Source organism: Eschscholzia californica, unplaced genomic scaffold (assembly GCF_041429995.1).
Source record: "Eschscholzia californica isolate CP2 unplaced genomic scaffold, dmEscCali1.0.p SCAF_56, whole genome shotgun sequence".
In the NCBI taxonomy this organism is placed as follows: Eukaryota; Viridiplantae; Streptophyta; class Magnoliopsida; order Ranunculales; family Papaveraceae; genus Eschscholzia; species Eschscholzia californica.
In genome coordinates, this window is record NW_028238479.1 from 51989 (window position 1) to 70509 (window position 18521).

Below are 18521 nucleotides of genomic sequence, written 5' to 3' on the forward strand. Positions count from 1 at the left end.
CTCCTTGGACAGATTCATCTTCGAGTAGAGACGGAATCTGTTGGGTTTGCACACGTTAACTTATAAATAATTTCGATATAGTTTCATGCAAGTGGCAGGAAACTGGGTCGTAGTACGAAATCGTAAGTATAAAAATAATATTCCACCAATAAAGAGACAAAGGAATAAATAAAATAAAGTAGAATAGTAATAATGTTGGAAAAGGGAGAAAGAATTATATTACATGATATAGTGGCATTCACGTTATGTGTGGATGGGATGAGAATTAGGGCAAGGGGGAAAGAGGGGTGGTGATGAATAAGATCTAGGTTTAGGTCTAGCCCCCAAGAAGAACGTGAGGAGCTGTCCCATTCTAGACTTTAGTACTTACACATGCTTCACATGCACTTTGCTTCCTATTCTTCCTACCCTCTCTCTCTGTCTACATCCTTTGTCTTCTTTCTCACTCTCTACTCACTCACTAGTTCTACTTGTGATGGGAAAACCTCAAAATGTTGCATACTCGTATACAAAAGATGACAATTTTGACAAGAGGAAAAAATGAACTGTCAGAACATCAAGCTCAAGTATCATAAAAGAACCATCATTTGAACATTTATGAGCACTTAAATATATATATGGGGTTTTTCATTTCTCAACTCTTCTCTAAGAATGTTGCATTCTCTTTTACGGGAGGCGATAATAGTTATGACAACACGAAAAATGAACAGCCTAAAATCTCAAGCTCGGATCTCGTAAGAGAACAATCACCTGAACTTTTATGGGCGCTTAAATTTGAACAGTTCATTTATGATGTTATCATAACAACTCTTCTCGAAAAATGTTGCATTTTCTTCTACAAAAGACGCCAACAACTCTAACAACATGAAAAATAAACAGTCAAGACCTCGCATTCTGATCTCGTGGAAGAACAATCACTTGAACTTCTGAGGGCACTTAGATTTAGAAGGTTCATTTCTAGTGTTGTTCAAAGTTGTTGTCATGTTATATAACTCCTTCAAGATATGTTGCATCCTCTTCTACAAAAGATAACAACTTTGACAACACAAGAAAAATGAATTGTCAAGACCTAGCACCCCAGATCTCATAAAAGAACAATCACCTGAACTTCTATGGGTGCCTATATTTCGACGGTTCATTTCTGATGTTGTCAAAGTTGTTGTCACTTTCTATAGGAGAATAGAAGCATATCTCATAATAGAGGATATATGGTTTATTCTTGGAAAAACTAACTCCATATGGACAATTTAAATAGCTTTCTTTCAATAAACTAATAATGAATGAAACAAATGAAACTATTGCTGTATACGTTGAGAATCCTAGCAGAACACATCATTTTACAGTACTACATTTCGAAACATCGGGGATTTCTGAGAATTATAAATAATCATAAGTCATTTTACCGTGCAACTGTGACGGTGGCTTAGCCCAATTCTTTTGGGCCTTTCGGATTCAGGTAGTTTCTGATTCTGTCCAAGCTGGATCTTCTGCTAAGAGCCTCATGCGCTTTTTTGTGGGCTTAGTTTATCAGTGTTAAGGAAGCTAGCCCGAGAAGTAAGGCGCATAAGAGCAAGGAAGAACCGAGCCTGAAATAAGCAGATAGATTTTTGACGTTCGCGTTACGGTAGAATGTAAATCATGACACTAGAAACTAGATATCTTGGTTTTGGAGAAAAATGAGAGATTATAGATGAAAACTCTACCCATTGGAATGCGGTGAGAGACCACCAGCAGCCAGGAAGACCAAAACCTCTACTGCTTAACATCTGAAAGATGAAATGAGTATTAGAATTTCAATGTGGAATTGGTGTTAGATCTAAGAAACGAGGACGTGTGATCTTATTGTCGGTAATGGGGTTTAGATCAGATTCATACCCAAACCAAAACACCACCCAAAGAGAAGCAACTACTCATTGATAGACTTAGAAACCTAAGATCTCGACCAGCCTGCACATATATGAAGAATTAGAAGATTATCTTTTATCTTTAAGCATAAACGGTTTAGAGGTCTATAAAATGTTTTCTATCTGTATCGATTTTGGGTCTAATATTTATGCACGATACAAGCAGGAAATATCGAAATCGGTCTGCAAAAACAAAAGAAGTGGAAGTTGAAATAAATAAATGTACCAGTAGTGTCCCTTCAAGGCTATGTGTTGAGGGGGTAATGATTAATGCGATGAGGAATGGTAGCAAAACTTGGTGCATCTGCAAACATCCACGAAAAATAAGAAACTAAAGCATTCCCATTGCATCATACAAAAATCAAATGCTAAGCTTCTTTTCTGGACCTGTCATTGCTTCAAAAGGAGTAGATGCACAAGATGGATCAAACTTCACTTCCTACTAATCTGGAGATCTACCTTCTTTTTTATAAGAAGACTAATTTGTAGTCATATTCTCAGAGCAGTTTTTGTTTGCAGTTCAGATCATCTAATAAATTTGTGGTAGCGCAATTCAGGTATGCAATTCACTAAGCTCTTTCGGTAATTAGTATACCTTGTATGATTAAATGGATTTGAGGGATGAAATGCTATATAACAAAAATGGTTGTGTTTTCTCGAAGGATTCTAGCTAGGAGACTAGCATAAATGCACAAAAATGGAAGTTTTTTTACTAGTTTCGCTAAAGGGAGGCATGTGTACAGTCAGACCATTCTTTCAAGAAATTAAAGAGGAATTCGCTTGCATCAATAGTGAAAACATAGGAACACTTAAAAAAGAAAACTTACCTCAGCGATGACCATACTGTCTGTTGTAAAAAGAAATGGGCACAGCCACGGGACACAAGTTCCTACAACTGCTAATATTGATCCGGCTATGGCTCCAATAATCAAAAGTGACTTGAGTAGCGTTCGTGCCTGTTTGATGTTTGTACAAGAATCAGTACATTTGACAAAGAAAAGTCCAATAACTGGTACAGGTTCTGCGACTTTTTTACAAGGTAAAGTCATGACTCGTGCGTAATGAATTGTTATCTTCAGAAGCTAAATGGAAAACTCAAAATACGACATTGGTAAGTGATGTTACATCGTAGAAGTATTCTTCATTCTATGCCCCCAAATTGACAAAAGAAATAGTAATAACAACTCGGATGGGACAAAGAATTTCTCTAGGAGGGGCAAAAGCGCCTGGCTTATGCAGACTACTACAATGAATTGATTGACCTGGGAATGAATGAGTATAAACCCGAAAAATAGTACCTTTTCCAGTTAAATAAAATGTAGATGTTAGATACATATTGTTAATTGAGAAAGATAATTGCTGACCTTTTCCAAGCTTCTATTAACTCCGCATAATAACTCAGGCATAAATGACTGCGCAGTTTGGGAAAGAGGTTCGCCCCAAACAGTACACATGCAATATACTTGAACCATAACCTTCAGTTGACAAATTTAATGGTTAATAATCCACCATCAGTTTCTTTATAGATCAAAGAGCAGTAGACGAGAACATAAATGTTTAAAATGCAAGTCGAACGTAAAATCAACCTGATGTGCTGCTATGGTGCATGTCCCCATTGATGTAGCAAAATACGCCAGGAATGAATAGAAGGCTACCTGAACATCAGAAAATCTCGTTTGTATATACAAAGAGACTAGGGGGAAAAGTATATGCGCAAGAAACATAAAGTTGATACTATTAAAATGTGACAAACCTTTGTGACCAGTGTTAAGAAGACAGGACCGGCAAGCCCAAATATCTGCAGCAATTCTTTCGGTGACGGAAGAGATGGAGAGAAAGCATCAAAACCTTTGTTTTTTAACGCTCCAATCATCATAAAGGCACTAATAACCTAGAACAGCATTAGTGAGTTGATTAAAACCAAAGCATGTACAAGTTCAGGAAAGATTGAAAACATATTAGCAACACATGATGTTAGTATAACTCATATATGTATACACACACACACATGACACAGATACTGCAGAAGCATACCTGTGCGACCATTGCAGCCCATGCAGCACCAGCAATTCCATAGCCTAATATAGGGCACAGCACAACAACACCAATTGCATTTACAGTGGTCGCAACAACCAAAGCCTTCAACGGCCCCAGAGAATCTTTCATACCTAGACTGGGTAACATAAGGCAAATAATAATATGAATTAAATGACCATACGAAATGTTCGATATTTCATCCGAGTTCATGATACGATATCATTATTAAAAGTATTTCCGGAAAGAAATGAATGAATATAAATAAAACCTTGAATAGAAAAGAATGTATAACAATGACCAGAGAAGTGAAGTACTGAGATTTGACTTCAGTAACTCGTGACATGTAGCAGAAAATGACATTACCTTGCACTTTGAGTAACCCAGCCAACAAGAATTGCAGGCCATGCTAAGCCTCGAATCTACCAAGATAACAGCAGTAAATTAGCCAATAAATTGTAGTAAATGAATAAGTCTGCCGCCAAATTAAGTTGTTTGGAGGTACGTCAAAACCTGCATCAGCAGTTCTTTTTCCTTGTAAGTGTGTCCATATAACATGTTCTTTTAGTTCATTGATTGCTACATTTTCTTTTAGTTCGAAACGGCGAATAAATATATAAAGAATCGAGAAAGAGCTAAGAAGAACCCCAAAGAGCGAAAGGCTAGTAGACCGCCATAACGCTCTATCACCCTAAAACCCAAATCAAAGAAGTGGTCCCCATTGTTTCAGTCCGTCGCCTAATCTATTAGCATAACTATATGTATATATAGGCATAGTATCTCCAAGAAAGTCCAATATATACAATAAAATACAATAGACAAGGGTTTACTTATTGGAATAAACCTGGACATATGTGTTCGCAGCTGGTACAATGTGTGAATTTGTGGGCCCAGTAAAAGCTGAACAGTAACAAAAAGAATTTATCAGTTACCCATTATCATATTCCAGTTCAAGCGGACACAAGATTACATAAATGTTCTACAACGATACGAGAACTTTATATTATCATATTCTTACCAGTTAAGGCCAATTCACCGAAGAATTTTGTAGCCAAAAACATTCCTATACCACAAGTCAAACCAACAAAGAGCAACATGGAAATTGTATGTTGTACTTCATTCCTATCCTGCAAGAGATACATCTTAGGAGTCAAATATTGTGAAACAACATATAAAAATGCAAGCATTAAGCCAAATTACTCTAGTTAGTTCTCCAGACATGAACGATGTCTCTCCTTCTACCTATAAGTTGTAAGTAGAGCAGAAGAACTGGTCAAAGAGAGGGAAAGTATCACTATAGCTATTGGTTATACTCTACTAGGAAACTTCAGAGAGAGAGGGTAAAGCGGAACCTGTCTTGCTAGCGCAGTGGCAACCATATTGGAGGTAGCAATTGAGAGAAACATGAACACATAACTGGCATAATCACAAACCACAGTTGCTGGACCTGCCAATCCATAAACAACTTCACTTTGTCAAACTTACGAAAGGCCTTAGCAGTTGTTGATATTGTCCCCACTTTTGACACCCAAAACCGTGTCCATGGGTACTAGGTTTTTTACCCTAGCGGATGCTCCACGAGCCTGCCGAAAAGACCTTGACACTTACTAGCCGTCCACGGGTACGAGGTTTTGTTCCCGGCGAATAATCCACGAGTCTACCCAAAAGACCTCAACACTTACTAAGAGTCCTTGGGTTCAAGTTTGCCAACCCAAAAGACCTCAACACTTACTAAAAGTCCACGGGTACGAGGTTTTGTTCTTAGCAAATACTCCAAGAGCCTACACGAACGACCTCAACACTTACTAAAAGTCCATGTGTACGAGCTTTTGTTAATGGCGAATAATCCACTAACCTACCCGAAAAACTTTAACACTTACTAAAAGTCTGCGGGTACGAGGTTTTGTTCCTGGCAAATAATACACAAGTTTGCCGAATAGACCTCAACACTTACTAAAAGTAAGTCCATGGGTACGACGATGTTTTGTTCCTAGCATAAAGTCCACGCAAAGGCGAGTCCACAAAGGGGCACGTACCCCCCACGGCCCAAATGTGGACTTCCCTTTAAGAGTGCCTTTAAATTCCATATACATTAGAATTTAAGCTATTAAATTAGGCCCAACCAGCTCGTAACAACATTAATGTGGGACTACTAATACTATAGAAAACAATGATTGAATCTTGTTGTTGTGATAAAATTGAAAAAAAACAAGACAAAATGAAGGAGGGTAAGGTAAGAGAGAATTGTGATGACCTAATGCAGCAAGTTCAAGAGAACTCCCTTGGCCAATAACAGCAGTATCAACAAGACTCATAAGAGGGCCACTTATCCATAGTCCAGCAGCAGGTCCAGCAAACAAAGCAATCTCTTTTACTTGTTTCCAAATGTTAACTTTTACTTCTTCTTCTTCTTTAATTATTCCACCACCACCATTTCTTCCTCCTCCTCCTCCTAATGAATCATCATCATCAATTTCAGTCACTTCATCATCAGAAGAAGTAAAGGTAGAAACAATTTCAGTTTCCTCAACGAGATTTTGATCGATCGGACTGATTCGACGAGATACTTTAAAACGTCTTCGTCGATGATTGGTTCTCAAAGAGGAAACTGACAAAACGGAAGGAACATGAGAAGAAGAAGGAAGATTGATGGTTAGAGAAGGAGGAAAGTGTAGGTTTGTGATAGTAGGTTTGTTAGGGTTTTGAAAGCAGAGAAATTGAGGAGAGAGGTTTAGGATTTTGACGTTCATGATGACTGACAATTGGTGGTGGTTGAAGAAGGAGGAGGAGTTTGGAATTGTGGTGGTGGTGGTGGTGGTTGTTAAATAGGGTTTCTGTGTCGTTACTTAAAGAGCGCATGCCATCAGTATTTAAAACACTATTCATTTTAGAGAGAGAGAGAGAGTGTTTCTTTTCCGTTTCTAATTTTGCTCTTCTGTGTTCAACGGCTGAAATATTTCCCCCAAATTACAAGTTGGATTGAATTGATAGGCTGAGGGCCAGGGGTGTGCCTATCGTCAATATAATAATGTTGCTATTGTTTTGTTGGTATCTAAAATATCTCCCCAAACACTTAATCATTCGCCAACAACTGGTAACTCCGTTGATAAGTGCATCTACAATGTTATTGTGTTTGATACATCAAATTTTGATCTAATTCGATTTTTTATGTTCGTTTTACAAAGGATGATTACTACTGTAAGGAGGTGCATTCTAGTTTTGGGAATTGAAGAGACACTTAAAGGAGGTCTGAATGCTGAGGATTTTAAAAACTTCACTAATTTTGTTCTTCACACGTAGGGAAAATCATTGTGTCTTTGTTCACTATAGAATGCCTATTTTATATTTTGTTTGACTGTCTTTATTCTTTCTTATAACAGTTTCCATTGAGAAGAGAAAGACAATTTAGAACAATTTACACTTTCCAGTCTTTGTTTACAATTTCGTGAGCCCGATAACCTCTCATTTAAAGAAACCTAATAAAAATGTTTTAATAATCGCATCCCAAAATAAAAGTCTCTCAATATTTTCACAAGGAACACTACACACCTTTATCTTTTCCAGAGAGAAAATTGTCGAGGTTTGTTATTCCGACAATCAACCCTGAAAAAGGTTCTTAAAACACTTCTGCAATCTTGCTTGCAAGAACACGTTCACGTCTTTCGATGAATCCGACTGGGAACCAACCTGCTTTTCCCTTACACTCGCCTTCCGCCCAACCATTATTTGCAACCTGACATAAAACACCAAGAAGAAAAATATATGTATCATCAAATGGTCCTGGATATGAAGAGGCTATGTATATAGTCCAAGATATTAAGCCAAGTTATCGACGTCACTTGAGAGAAGACAATTTTAACTTTTGGAAGAAAGCAGCAGAGTTGTGTTAGGAAAAGATGAGCTAAATCGAAGCAAATATGATGAAGGGACCCTAAGAACCTTTCGGACGACAACGTAGTCACCAACTGACAAGTTCAGCTCCACAATAGACTCCGCTAGATATGAATGCATAACCTATAAAATTGGTCGATATAATAATATAAAAATCGCGAAAAACCTAATAAAAATAGGTTAAAAATATTTATAATATACGTAGGTATGAGATAGAAGGAGAAAGAAAAGGAAGGCGGGAATTTACCTCTCCCAAAAAGTATTTGATCCTGTCTGTTGCTCCATTTGTTTCTTTGTATGGAAGTTTTGGCATCGCCTTGTTGTCCATATCTGGGGTCGGAGACACTTCAATTCTTTCGCGCTCAGATATCATCTTCATGAAAGAAAAATTGATCATAGTTTATAAGTCTGGAACTGTACATAATAGAGATTTGTCATTGGAGTAAAAGTCGTATCTCTGAAGCTCATACCTCGCCTTTAAGCTGATCAAGTATCTGCAGGACTCTATGATGATAGCTACGTTCTGATTCAACCTTCAATACAGGGAACAGATGAATCGTATAAATAAATAGACATTTAGGTTAAATTTTGTTTTGATTTCTGCCACATACCATTATGATAAGTCGTTGGAGTGTTAATCTTTGTTGTTGAGCTTCTATAGCAGCCATTACTGTTGCAGCTTCCTTCCCCATTATTGCCACATTCGCCTTCAGATCTTGAAGCTTGGTTTCAGCAGCTTCTAGCTTTAAAGTATTATCAGCACCTGCTCCAGATTCCCTCACGTTTGCTTGACGTTTGGAGACCTCAATAGTCTGACTAAGCGCAAAGTGAAATGTAAACAGAAAAGATGAGATAAAAAACTGGCGTTAATACAATCATCTAAATTTCTTCTCATAGCAAGCAGATGGTAGTGTTGGAACCAGATCCGATTTTATATCGGTTCGGCTCATCAAACGCAGTAGACAGACACGCCATTGTGTTTGTCTCATCGAGCTCTTAAGTTAGAGCCAAGAATCACTCAAATTCAATTCAGATGAATGTGGTATTGTTGCTCAAAGCTTCTGTCAAACAAGGGCATCTAACAGACGTTAGATTAAATGTGAAGGATGCTAAGAGGCGTTGGTGGTCAAACTCGGTCTCCAATTTCACGCTTTTGGCATGAGTCCGAATGATCCACCGGTCCACGTTGATGTTCAAACTCGGTGTTATGAAAAACACTTGAACACACAGTAACAAGACGTTATAACTTTACAGCAACTTAGGACAAGGCAAAGCATAAGTATTACCTGAGCATTAGCTTCTTGTCGCACTTTATCATATCGTTGAGCAAGATGCCGAGCATCTACCAAAGGAGCTCCCATCACCATTGCTTTCAACGGCTCAGCAACCTGGAGATTCAAAGAAATTGAGACTAAACATGATAATATCATAGTGACAGAAAATAAGTTAAAGCGACTCGTTAAATTATGGTAACGTCCTTCTCAAATTGGATAAAATCAACCAGCAAAGTTATGAAAAACAGAAAAACCCCACAAGGTATGGAAAACTAAGGGAAAAAATATTATCGCACTTGTGAACCAAGGGCTTTTAATAGATTTCCGTGCTCCTTTTCCATTTGACCACGAGCTCGTGAATAACTTAATGCAATCTTCGATAATGTTTTCCCACTAGTAGAGGTATTAAGAGCACCATATTTCCGACTATCTTCTGATAACTTGGTACCTATTAACAGAAATGGGTATCTTCTCAGCATTGTCCATTTTCAAACCGAAAATTAGGAAAGAACATTAACACTTAACTTTCTCACCTATTTCAACTTGTTTGGACCCAGTAACAATATACCCTTCCACACCACGAACTATATCCCTTTGAAAATGCTGGAAAATGTAAATGCAAAAGTTATATAGATGGAAAAATAAGAAAATGTATGACTCATCTCTGAATTATAGCCTTATAGGTAAATTAATAACCTTGCTAGCCCGGGTTGACAAGTAAAGCTTCTCAAGTGTTTGGTGTTGCTGAAGTTCTATGTCATCGACTAAATTATCTGAACCCCCATAGCCTCTGGACTGCTTCAGGGCAGCCTGGATCAAATTAATCCGGAAATCGCTCAACAACCATCGGAAATATAAAGTTTAGTAAAGAAATGTCATCACATTCAACACATTACAAGCTCAGTTTAGGGTTTCAACAGGTCAGTTTTTGTAACCCAAATAAGTGAAAGCGGCACAATTGATCCCAATTCCACTCTCAAATCCTATGTGTTCTCGGATGTCATTGTGGTTCTGCTTCTAAGCTACTTCACATTTCAACCAGGAGCCTATAGAGCTTTTCAAAGATCAAAATATCGATAACCGGAAATGATTACTGGTTTGTAAATGAACGAAATGTGTCGGTGAAACCTCGGATGAACATTATTACCGATTCGAAGCTAATCGAATACTCAAATTGAAAAACTGAAAAATACTCCAACTCTACAAATTTGATTCTTAAACAAATCTTGCCCACATAAAACCCTAATTTCTCGAATCAAAACTAATGCATTTAGCACCTTTTTTCCCAATGAATCGTTGCCCTATTGCTTATGTTTTAGAATGTCGCATATGTACCTTAATTCAACAAAAATGTACCCCAACCCTAAATGTACGTCAAATCAGCTCTACTCATAAGAAATCAAGAACTAAAACCCAAAACCCTAGATCAAAAACAACTAGGACTAAGTTAATCAAACCTAATTAGAAAAGGGTCATTCCACTGGATCGCCTAGAATACAGCAAGAACAAAAACAAGGGGATTCAATAAAAAGAAAATTAAGAGCAACCCAAGATTCACAAGAATACAAAACATAGAAAACGATATCTGGGTATTTGATAGAAGAAAGATAGATAGATAGATACCTGTTGTTTAGCTACTTGGTCTCTGAGCTTTGTTGCTTGTTTCTTAATTGATTCCATTCACAGAGAGACTGTAGAGAGAGAGAGAGAGAAATTGTCGTCGTCGACTTTCAAATGTTTTGGGAATTGGGAACTTGAGAATGAGAGAGAAGAAAGGTTCCATTTTTTAATTCAATTTTTTTTTTCATCAGTTAATTCGGCGTGGTGGAGGAGATGATTGTTTATCAGAATGAGGACTTTTTCTTCAACAAAAAAAAATGAGGACTTTTTGTTTTCGCGCCAAGACATTCCATCAAGAGTTTCGCGGGCTAAAACACTTCTTACATTAGCGCCAACTAGGGGCAGGAATCCGACCGGTCAGACCGTCTACGGATGGCTAATGTTGGCCCTCAGGACAAAAAAAAAAAAAATGTAGATCCGAATTATCTTTGTTGTTGAGTTTTATTTTAATCTCGAAAATAGTAAAGAGAGGTATGTATAAATCAGCTCGGCACCTTAAACTCCGTACAACCTCGAGGCATAGGAAGGTGAGTCTGAATCATTTCTGCAACCCGAGTCATGATCTGGTCAGAGACTCGAGATATGAGAGATCTGCTAGAGTGAGTTTGGTCTCTCCCAAACTCTGCACTGCTTAAAGAAACACATCAGTGATCTGGAAAGCTATAAAGAGCAAACCACTCACTTTCTATATAGAAAACGTTATATGTCTGAAGAGGTGCATGCGTCAGATATTAATTATCCTCCTACCGACAATTGACACGTGACTCTCATTAAAATCAGTGTCTTATTACCACATCACTTCAGTCGAATATCACAACAGATCATCCGAACTTATATAATCATAATGGGTTTGCCTAATACGAGATCGAAGGTCGAATTTTAAACTCGGACTTTGACTTCATTCCACTAAAACTGGCAAAATACCTAGATCACTTGAGTGTCTTTATGTATTTTTCACATACCCTGTCTTCTCCATCACACAAAAAAGAATTTTGTAGGATCAACCACCATGACATATTCTGAAAAAAAAAAAAACACCTTTATGACATATGGACAATGAAAGTCAAAAGAGCAGTTCCGGACCCGGCCCGAGTCGGTTGTCTTACGTTTCAATCCGCGTCGTGTGTTCAAACGTTTGAAGTATACAACCAGCAAAATACGCGTTTGCGTATACAAGTAGAGCACTTTGTTTTTCTCATTTACAATACTGCCCTTGAATATTACTTAGAAATCCCAAAAATACCCTTCACAAGTCAAGTCATAAGGCATTCATTTCAGTTGTTGCTTGCACGACAAAAGCTGGCGGCACCCACTATTGAGAACTTTTGTCTATATACCCTTTTGGTCTCTTTTGCTCTCACCAAGCAATCATGCTAACAATTCAAATCACTTTTGTAGTTATTCATTTTTGTAGTGTTTTTTGTTTTTGTCTGTCATATTCCAAATCTTAGCCGTTAAAGATATTGTCCTTAGCTTATTGCACTCCACACAAGTACGGAGGTTGTTCTTTGCGATGGTTTCACAAACTCTCCAGAATGCCTCGACACTTATTAAATTTGAGAGTTCACCTGTACCTCAGGTTCTGGACGTTCTCGTGAGAAACGTGAGACTATCACAACCTCAACTCTTAGCGAATAATTGTCATCGGCTTTGATACCACTTATGACGCCCTAAGCATTTACAACTAAAGACATTGTTCTTGCTTTTTGCACCTCACACATGTAAGGAGTTTTGCTTTCGGCGAAGGCTCCACGAACCCTTGCAGACGTAGAAGGCCTCGTCACTTACTAAACTTGAACTTTTATCCATAGCCTAGGCTCTAGACACTCTCGTTAGGGATGTAAGACTATCACACTGCAAATGTCCTTTTTTACTAACTATTGAGGTGAATCACTAGAAGTGGTTTCACATATTGGAAATAAGCTAATCATCTTTATATTGTCTTGCCTACCTTTTCATAATAAAATGTAGTAAAACTAGGACACAAATTAATTTTGTTTTTGAAAATTAAGAGTCGTGTAACTAGTATGTTTGGTTTAGACTAAAATGAATCTTGAAATGTCTGCTCGAAGGGAGAATGAGTATCGGTAGTGTTTGACGGCGGTCACGCACGTCTAAACTTCTCGTAAGTTGTCTTTACACAACACAAAGTACAAACATTAGTGCAATAATAGAATTCTCAACAAAAATAGTGTAAGAAATTACACAAGTCACGGTTGTTTTGGCAAAATCTATTTTTGTAATATTCACAATTTTCCATTACTCTGGTGGAAACATTCCAATTAAACGGTTGAATTTTATTTATTTATTTTTATTAAAGAAAGAAATGAAAACATATAGAGGACACTCATTTATTTATTAAAAGAAAATGGAGGGAAATGGGGTAAAAATGTGGGTAGAAGTACTAGTGGGAAATCCGTTTTGGTAGGAAAGAATTCAAAATTCTCGTGGGCATGTATAGTTGTGGTCTCACATGTGTACATTTGAAGAAATTTTTATAGAGAGAGAAATGCGAATGTAACTTTACGTACGAAAAAACGAAACAGAATTATTTCGGAAGTAGAAAAAAAGAGATACAATTACAACATAGAGAGAGAGAAGGTGAGAAAGAGGATAATATAATAGAATAGAAAGAGAAAAGAAGATAACAACAGGGGCAGGGGAGAAACGGGCCCTTGAATCACTCACCGACGCTAATTCCCCCCCCCCCCCTTATTCAATGCTCCACCAAACCCTAACCCTTTCCTCATTTCTATCGACTCCACCTCTCTCTCCTCCTCCTTCTTCTTCATCTCAGGTAATAATAATAATAATACTAACATTTGAAGTCTGGGTTTGGTGTAATTTTAATAAGTTTTGTAATTTGTTGTTGGGGTTTAAAAATTTGAACTTTTCGATTTTTCAGCAGGTAAATGTTGAAATGGAATTTGTTGAACAAGAAAAAGCTTTGAAAACAAGTTGTTGGCCTGAAATGAACGTCAAATTAACTCAACAGCAAGAACAACAATGGTTTGTTACAGAGGAAATACTAGGTGGAAATGGAACAAGTTCTGTTTTTGGAGATGATTCTTTTGTTGACGAATTTCTTGATTTTTCCAAGGAAGAAGAAAAACCAGAAGAATTTGTTGAAGAAGAGAGAAATTGGTCATGTAAGGAACAAAATTCAAAAATTTCTTCTATGGTTTCTGTTCGGGAAGCATTTGAATCTCCACTCAGAACCGAACTTTTCGTTCCGGTAAGCTTCAAAACCATGAATTAATGGCGGGTTTCTTCAAATTTCTAGTGTTTAAGGTAAAAAAAAACTTAAAGTTCCGATTTTTTTTGTTTTGTTTTGTTGTAGTTTCAGGTTGATGATTTAGAAGACCTTGAATGGGTATCTCACTTTGTTGATGGTGACGATTCTTTCCATGAAATATCTTTTCCATGTCCAGCAAAAACCCTAACCCAAATTCCAAAACAGAACAGGTCTTATTCTGGACCAATTTCAGGGATTTCTTCCATGAAAACTTCAACTTTACTTCCTCAAATTCATGCAAAACGTTCAAGAACTAAACGATTAAGAAAAAACAGAAGAATTTGGTCACTTGGGTCTCCTTCCTTTTCAGTCTCTTCATCATCATCATCTTCTTCTTCAGATTTATCTTCTCAAACTTCTTGTTTAATCTTTACAAAGAAAACCCAAACCCCAGAATTTTTGTATTTCGCCGGAGACCCGTTGGAGAAGAAGCAGAGAAGAAAACCGTTGTCGGAAACACAACGACGATGTAGTCACTGTGGAGTTCAGAAAACCCCTCAATGGAGAGCCGGTCCATTAGGTTCAAAAACACTCTGTAACGCTTGTGGTGTCCGATATAAATCGGGTCGACTTTTACCCGAATATAGACCCGCCTGTAGCCCGACTTTTTCAAGTGATGTTCATTCCAATAGTCATCGGAAAGTTATTGAGATGCGTAAGAAGAAAGAGATGGCTCGCCCCGAACCCGAGATGGCTCAAACAGTTCATAGTTTTTGAACGTTTACGTAGAAAGATGTGGACTGGGTGCAGTCATGACCCGGTTAGAACCCGAATGTGTACCCGAATGTGTACCCGAGTGTAAACTAGATGAAAAGTTGGTATTATAGTAGTAGTGAGTTAGTGACTAGTTGTTACTTTGTAATTTTAGGCATTTAGGGAGGTTTTTGACTTTTTTTTTTTTTATGTAATATTATTTTTTCCGACATTATTTTTGCAGTGTAGAGAGACATTGTTTTTTTAATGTAATGTTCATGTTGTTGATTTAATTGTGGTAGATTTCACGAGAAGAATTTTCAGTATTGGATTCCGACGAGGACATAAAAATCACATTTTGTGTCATGCCACTGTGTCGTTTTTCTCTCCTATTCTGGGAGGGATTGAATGAGAAACAAAATGATTAAGAGAAAGAGGAGGGAAGATTCAATTTTGTTTTAGAGGTTAATTTGTTTTTTTGTAATTAGAATTAAGTTAGGTATTGAGATGATGTTGATAAGTGGTCGGTCCACCTTCCACGTGGTTTACTATTTTGGTTTGATTTTCGTCATATCAACCAATGAATAAGTAGGGGACCGACACGCAGGGACGGATCTACATGCAGTCCAAAGGGGGCCATGACTTGCTGTAAATTGCTTTAGAAATGCTGATTGCTTTCTGATTTATCGCATAAATAAAGTTCGAGTCATATGAATAACATATATGTTGTGTGGGTGAGATGGTAGAGGTTTGAGTTTTGGACGTGAGAGACCTGGATTCGAGCACTGGTAGACTTAGATTTTTCACTTTTTTTTTGGTTCGGCCCCCCTTGACTACTACTCCTAGTTCCGTCCCTGCCGACACGCATTGTGGCAACATTTGTCGAGTAGTACACGAATTATTCCTTAATAATTTATTTGTCAACGAAAGAAATACTCTTCTTTTAAAGTAATTTTATTTAGAGAAAAATGATTATAATGGGTGAAGTACTTGAGTACAATCTACATTTATCTGAACTGAGTTAACTAGTTTAGAAGGAGTTTGTACATAATCAACCAGTTAGACCTTACTTATCGCTCGTCGTTTCTATAAATAAATTACTAGCATTATAAGATATTTACACTTTCACTCAACAATGACTCATTCTTTTCTAGTTTGAGTATATGACCCATTCTTCTTTGGCTATATTGGAGTGTGATTGGGTTCTCAGTGTCTTTATGTTTGTGCTGTGTTCTTTGTGGTGGCCTATTTTTTCAAATGTTATAATTATATAAAATTAGTGGGGTCATTCTCATATTAGCACATATATGACTAAGATTGAGTTCTTTTCTTTATTGGATGGGACTTGGTAGCCACCTTGTTAGATATTGGATTTTTGTTTTGAGATATTTTGAAAGTTAGGTGGGTGATTTATTTGGAGTATTAGAAAATATGTCATGCTTTTCGCTAAAATTTTGGAGTCATATCGCTCCGTCTAGTGATGTAGTCCTCCAACAACTTGCCTTAATCAATAGCCATTTTACTGTCAACCACTAAACTACAACTCGACTTCTCTTTGTGATATGGTGAGGATATTAGGTACATATCCCTTTGGAACTTCTGCAAAACTTGGGTACTAACGCATCTGTTTTTGGGCTTCGGCCGACCTTGGACCATGCATATTGGATTTATGTTTTGGGCTTGGGCCGACTTTGGACCATGCATCTTGGACTGATGCACTTAGAAATCTCGAGAAATATAGAGAACTCATGATTTTAAGGATGCCTAGGAAGTTGAGCCTATTGACATTTTACAGCACAATTCAATGTCAAAAATGCATATTATTGTGAAACCAAGATTGTTTATTCTCTGAGATAGATTTATTATATAAAAGCATCACTCACAATCAATTATAAATTGGGAAGCCATTTATCGCCATCGATAAAACTAAGAGAAATGAATGGTTCAACCTCTTGGTCAGTGAGTTCCCTCGACCATGCCACTCTTCCTTCATAATCTGATCCTGGCCCATAACACTTGTACTGTCCGAAAAACACCGTCCTACAAATGACATCAAAACCAAGCCAAGAATCGATTAACTATACATATAATTCACATCATATGATCAAATATCAATAAGTTGACCAACTAGTTAGAGATGAAAATGGAAAAAAAAGGTCCATACATTTCTCTTTGCTTGTCTCCCCAATTGTCCCAACCTTCATGGGCTATAATTCTATCCATGTAAGTATGAGCAAAGACTACCCTAGAAAAGGTACCCCATGCCCTACCCAAGTAAAGGGCACCCGAACCCGTTACCTTACAATTGATGAATGAGAACCCGGTATCGTCTAACATGTTCATCCTTTTCTGTGCAGTCAAAGCACCATAGCTGTTGGTCACAGTGCGTAAATGACACCCATCATAGAGCGAGAGTCCGTCCCCAAATATGAAGTCTATGGAGCCTTCGATATAACAATGTTTGAAGTAATGCCTTCCTTTATGATCATATAACGTATCTTGTGCACCGATAAATTTACAACCTATAAAAGCGGCCATGTCTGCTGAGATTCGAAATGCTACAGCTTGTTTTCCTAATGCTCCTGATGGTGGCAATGGTGCCCCATTCTGCATTCAACAATTCAAAATGTCACTCATCTCATTCGGTTAGGAACGACCCAAAACCTAAAAGTTATTGATAATATCTCCATTTTGCACCAAGGCCCAAGCCCAAACTCAGTTGGTGTAACAGAGACAATATCGATAACTGCTAAGTCTTCTTTGTACTAATGAAGTTCACCTATCTATCCTAAAAGGGTAATTGAGTCTGAAGTTACTCTGACCTTGAATGTTATGTTCTTGGCAATGAAGTAAGGAGCATTAACAGCAAATGTTGCAGAACCATAAGTACCCACAGGGACCCCACTCAACCCGTTTCGATCAGCCGTATCGTCCCATTCGATAATGGTTTCATCTGCATTTTCTCCTTCTATACTAATATATGGCTTTGTTATAGGAATGGCAACTTTCTCCCTAAACTCAATATCGAAACTTCATTAGAATTTTAATCAACAAATATATAAAAACTCGGAGAAAAAAAAAAAAAGAGGTTTAGTGTTATTACCTGTAAATTCCAGCATGAACATGAATAATGACTCGACACGGATTAAAAAATGGAAGTGAATCGACCGCCTTTTGAATTGAAACGAAATCTCTCTTTTTTGAATTATTATCTACTGTAATATTCAAGCAAGGTTTTAACTTGTTTTCTGCAGTTTTAAGCTGAGAATGGGTCATTGAACTCATCTTTTTTACCCATTTCAAGTAGGATTCTTCGATAATTACAGATCGATTCGATAACCCATTTTTATGATTTGAAAGAGATGATACATTTTCAACCACTAAGAAAAACAAAAAGAACTTCAAATTTAACTTCAATGTCATTAGCAAGAAGAAGAGAGAAGTAGAAAATTAAGACAATGTTGAATTGGGTATGAGAATGGAGATGAAAGATAAGGTTGTAGTGATAAAGTAAGTGGTAAAATTTTCAAAATTCTTGGAAGATGAGAGAGAGAAGACTTGGCAGAGGAATTTGGAAGTATGTATGTGATCTCTTGTTTGTACTATCCGTTATGACTTACTGGCAAAACTCATGTATTTTTGTGTTTTGTCTGGTTTTGATGTTTGGTGGTGTGATTTGAAAAGTGACTTACTTCTCTATTATAAAAATGGAAATTGTGGTACAACATGCATGAGATGTGTTTGTGTATTTGTATACTAGTTTATTAGGGATGTGGATTCTGCCCTAGCTAGCTAGTTAGTTACCAATAT

The 18521-nt window shown here is 37.3% G+C and overlaps 4 protein-coding genes across 7 annotated transcripts; 1 reads left to right on the top strand and 3 right to left on the bottom strand.

The window, feature by feature from the left end:
• Positions 1–1239: 1239 nt before the first annotated feature.
• Positions 1240–6932, bottom strand: LOC147535619 (protein DETOXIFICATION 46, chloroplastic-like). The gene is made up of 14 exons (XM_086645015.1): positions 6193–6932; positions 5291–5385; positions 4957–5065; positions 4783–4838; positions 4305–4360; positions 3939–4077; positions 3658–3795; positions 3491–3559; positions 3269–3379; positions 2732–2860; positions 2131–2208; positions 1876–1947; positions 1704–1766; positions 1240–1586 (listed from the first exon to the last, which is right to left on the bottom strand). Exons 1-14 carry the CDS (start codon positions 6686–6688, stop codon positions 1500–1502), a joined length of 1698 nt encoding a protein of 565 aa, XP_086501141.1. The 5' UTR covers positions 6689–6932; the 3' UTR covers positions 1240–1499.
• Positions 6933–7298: 366 nt separating this feature from the next.
• On the bottom strand, positions 7299–11133 carry LOC147535620 (SH3 domain-containing protein 2-like). Its single transcript, XM_086645019.1, has 10 exons — positions 10727–11133; positions 9800–9913; positions 9637–9706; positions 9400–9551; positions 9116–9217; positions 8441–8641; positions 8300–8362; positions 8077–8202; positions 7878–7952; positions 7299–7671 (listed from the first exon to the last, which is right to left on the bottom strand). Exons 1-10 carry the CDS (start codon positions 10781–10783, stop codon positions 7555–7557), a joined length of 1077 nt encoding a protein of 358 aa, XP_086501145.1. The 5' UTR covers positions 10784–11133; the 3' UTR covers positions 7299–7554.
• Positions 11134–13208: 2075 nt separating this feature from the next.
• Positions 13209–15004, top strand: LOC147535621 (GATA transcription factor 6-like). Of its 3 annotated transcripts, none has more exons than XM_086645016.1 (3): positions 13209–13520; positions 13629–13958; positions 14064–15004. In XM_086645016.1, exons 1-3 carry the CDS (start codon positions 13443–13445, stop codon positions 14733–14735), a joined length of 1080 nt encoding a protein of 359 aa, XP_086501142.1. In that variant the 5' UTR covers positions 13209–13442; the 3' UTR covers positions 14736–15004. The 3 variants fall into 3 exon arrangements, with proteins under 3 accessions (XP_086501142.1, XP_086501143.1, XP_086501144.1); XM_086645017.1 differs by having other exon boundaries at positions 13305–13520; positions 13632–13958; XM_086645018.1 differs by having other exon boundaries at positions 13345–13520; positions 14070–15004.
• A 1512-nt stretch (positions 15005–16516) lies between these two features.
• Positions 16517–18485, bottom strand: LOC147535622 (putative pectinesterase 53). 2 transcript variants are annotated; one of them, XM_086645021.1, is made up of 4 exons: positions 17815–18485; positions 17534–17723; positions 16876–17318; positions 16517–16751 (listed from the first exon to the last, which is right to left on the bottom strand). In XM_086645021.1, the coding sequence occupies exons 1-4, from the start codon at positions 18132–18134 to the stop codon at positions 16601–16603; spliced, it is 1104 nt and encodes a 367-aa protein (XP_086501147.1). In that variant the 5' UTR covers positions 18135–18485; the 3' UTR covers positions 16517–16600. The 2 variants fall into 2 exon arrangements, with proteins under 2 accessions (XP_086501147.1, XP_086501148.1); XM_086645022.1 differs by having other exon boundaries at positions 17010–17318; positions 17815–18246.
• Positions 18486–18521: the final 36 nt, after the last annotated feature.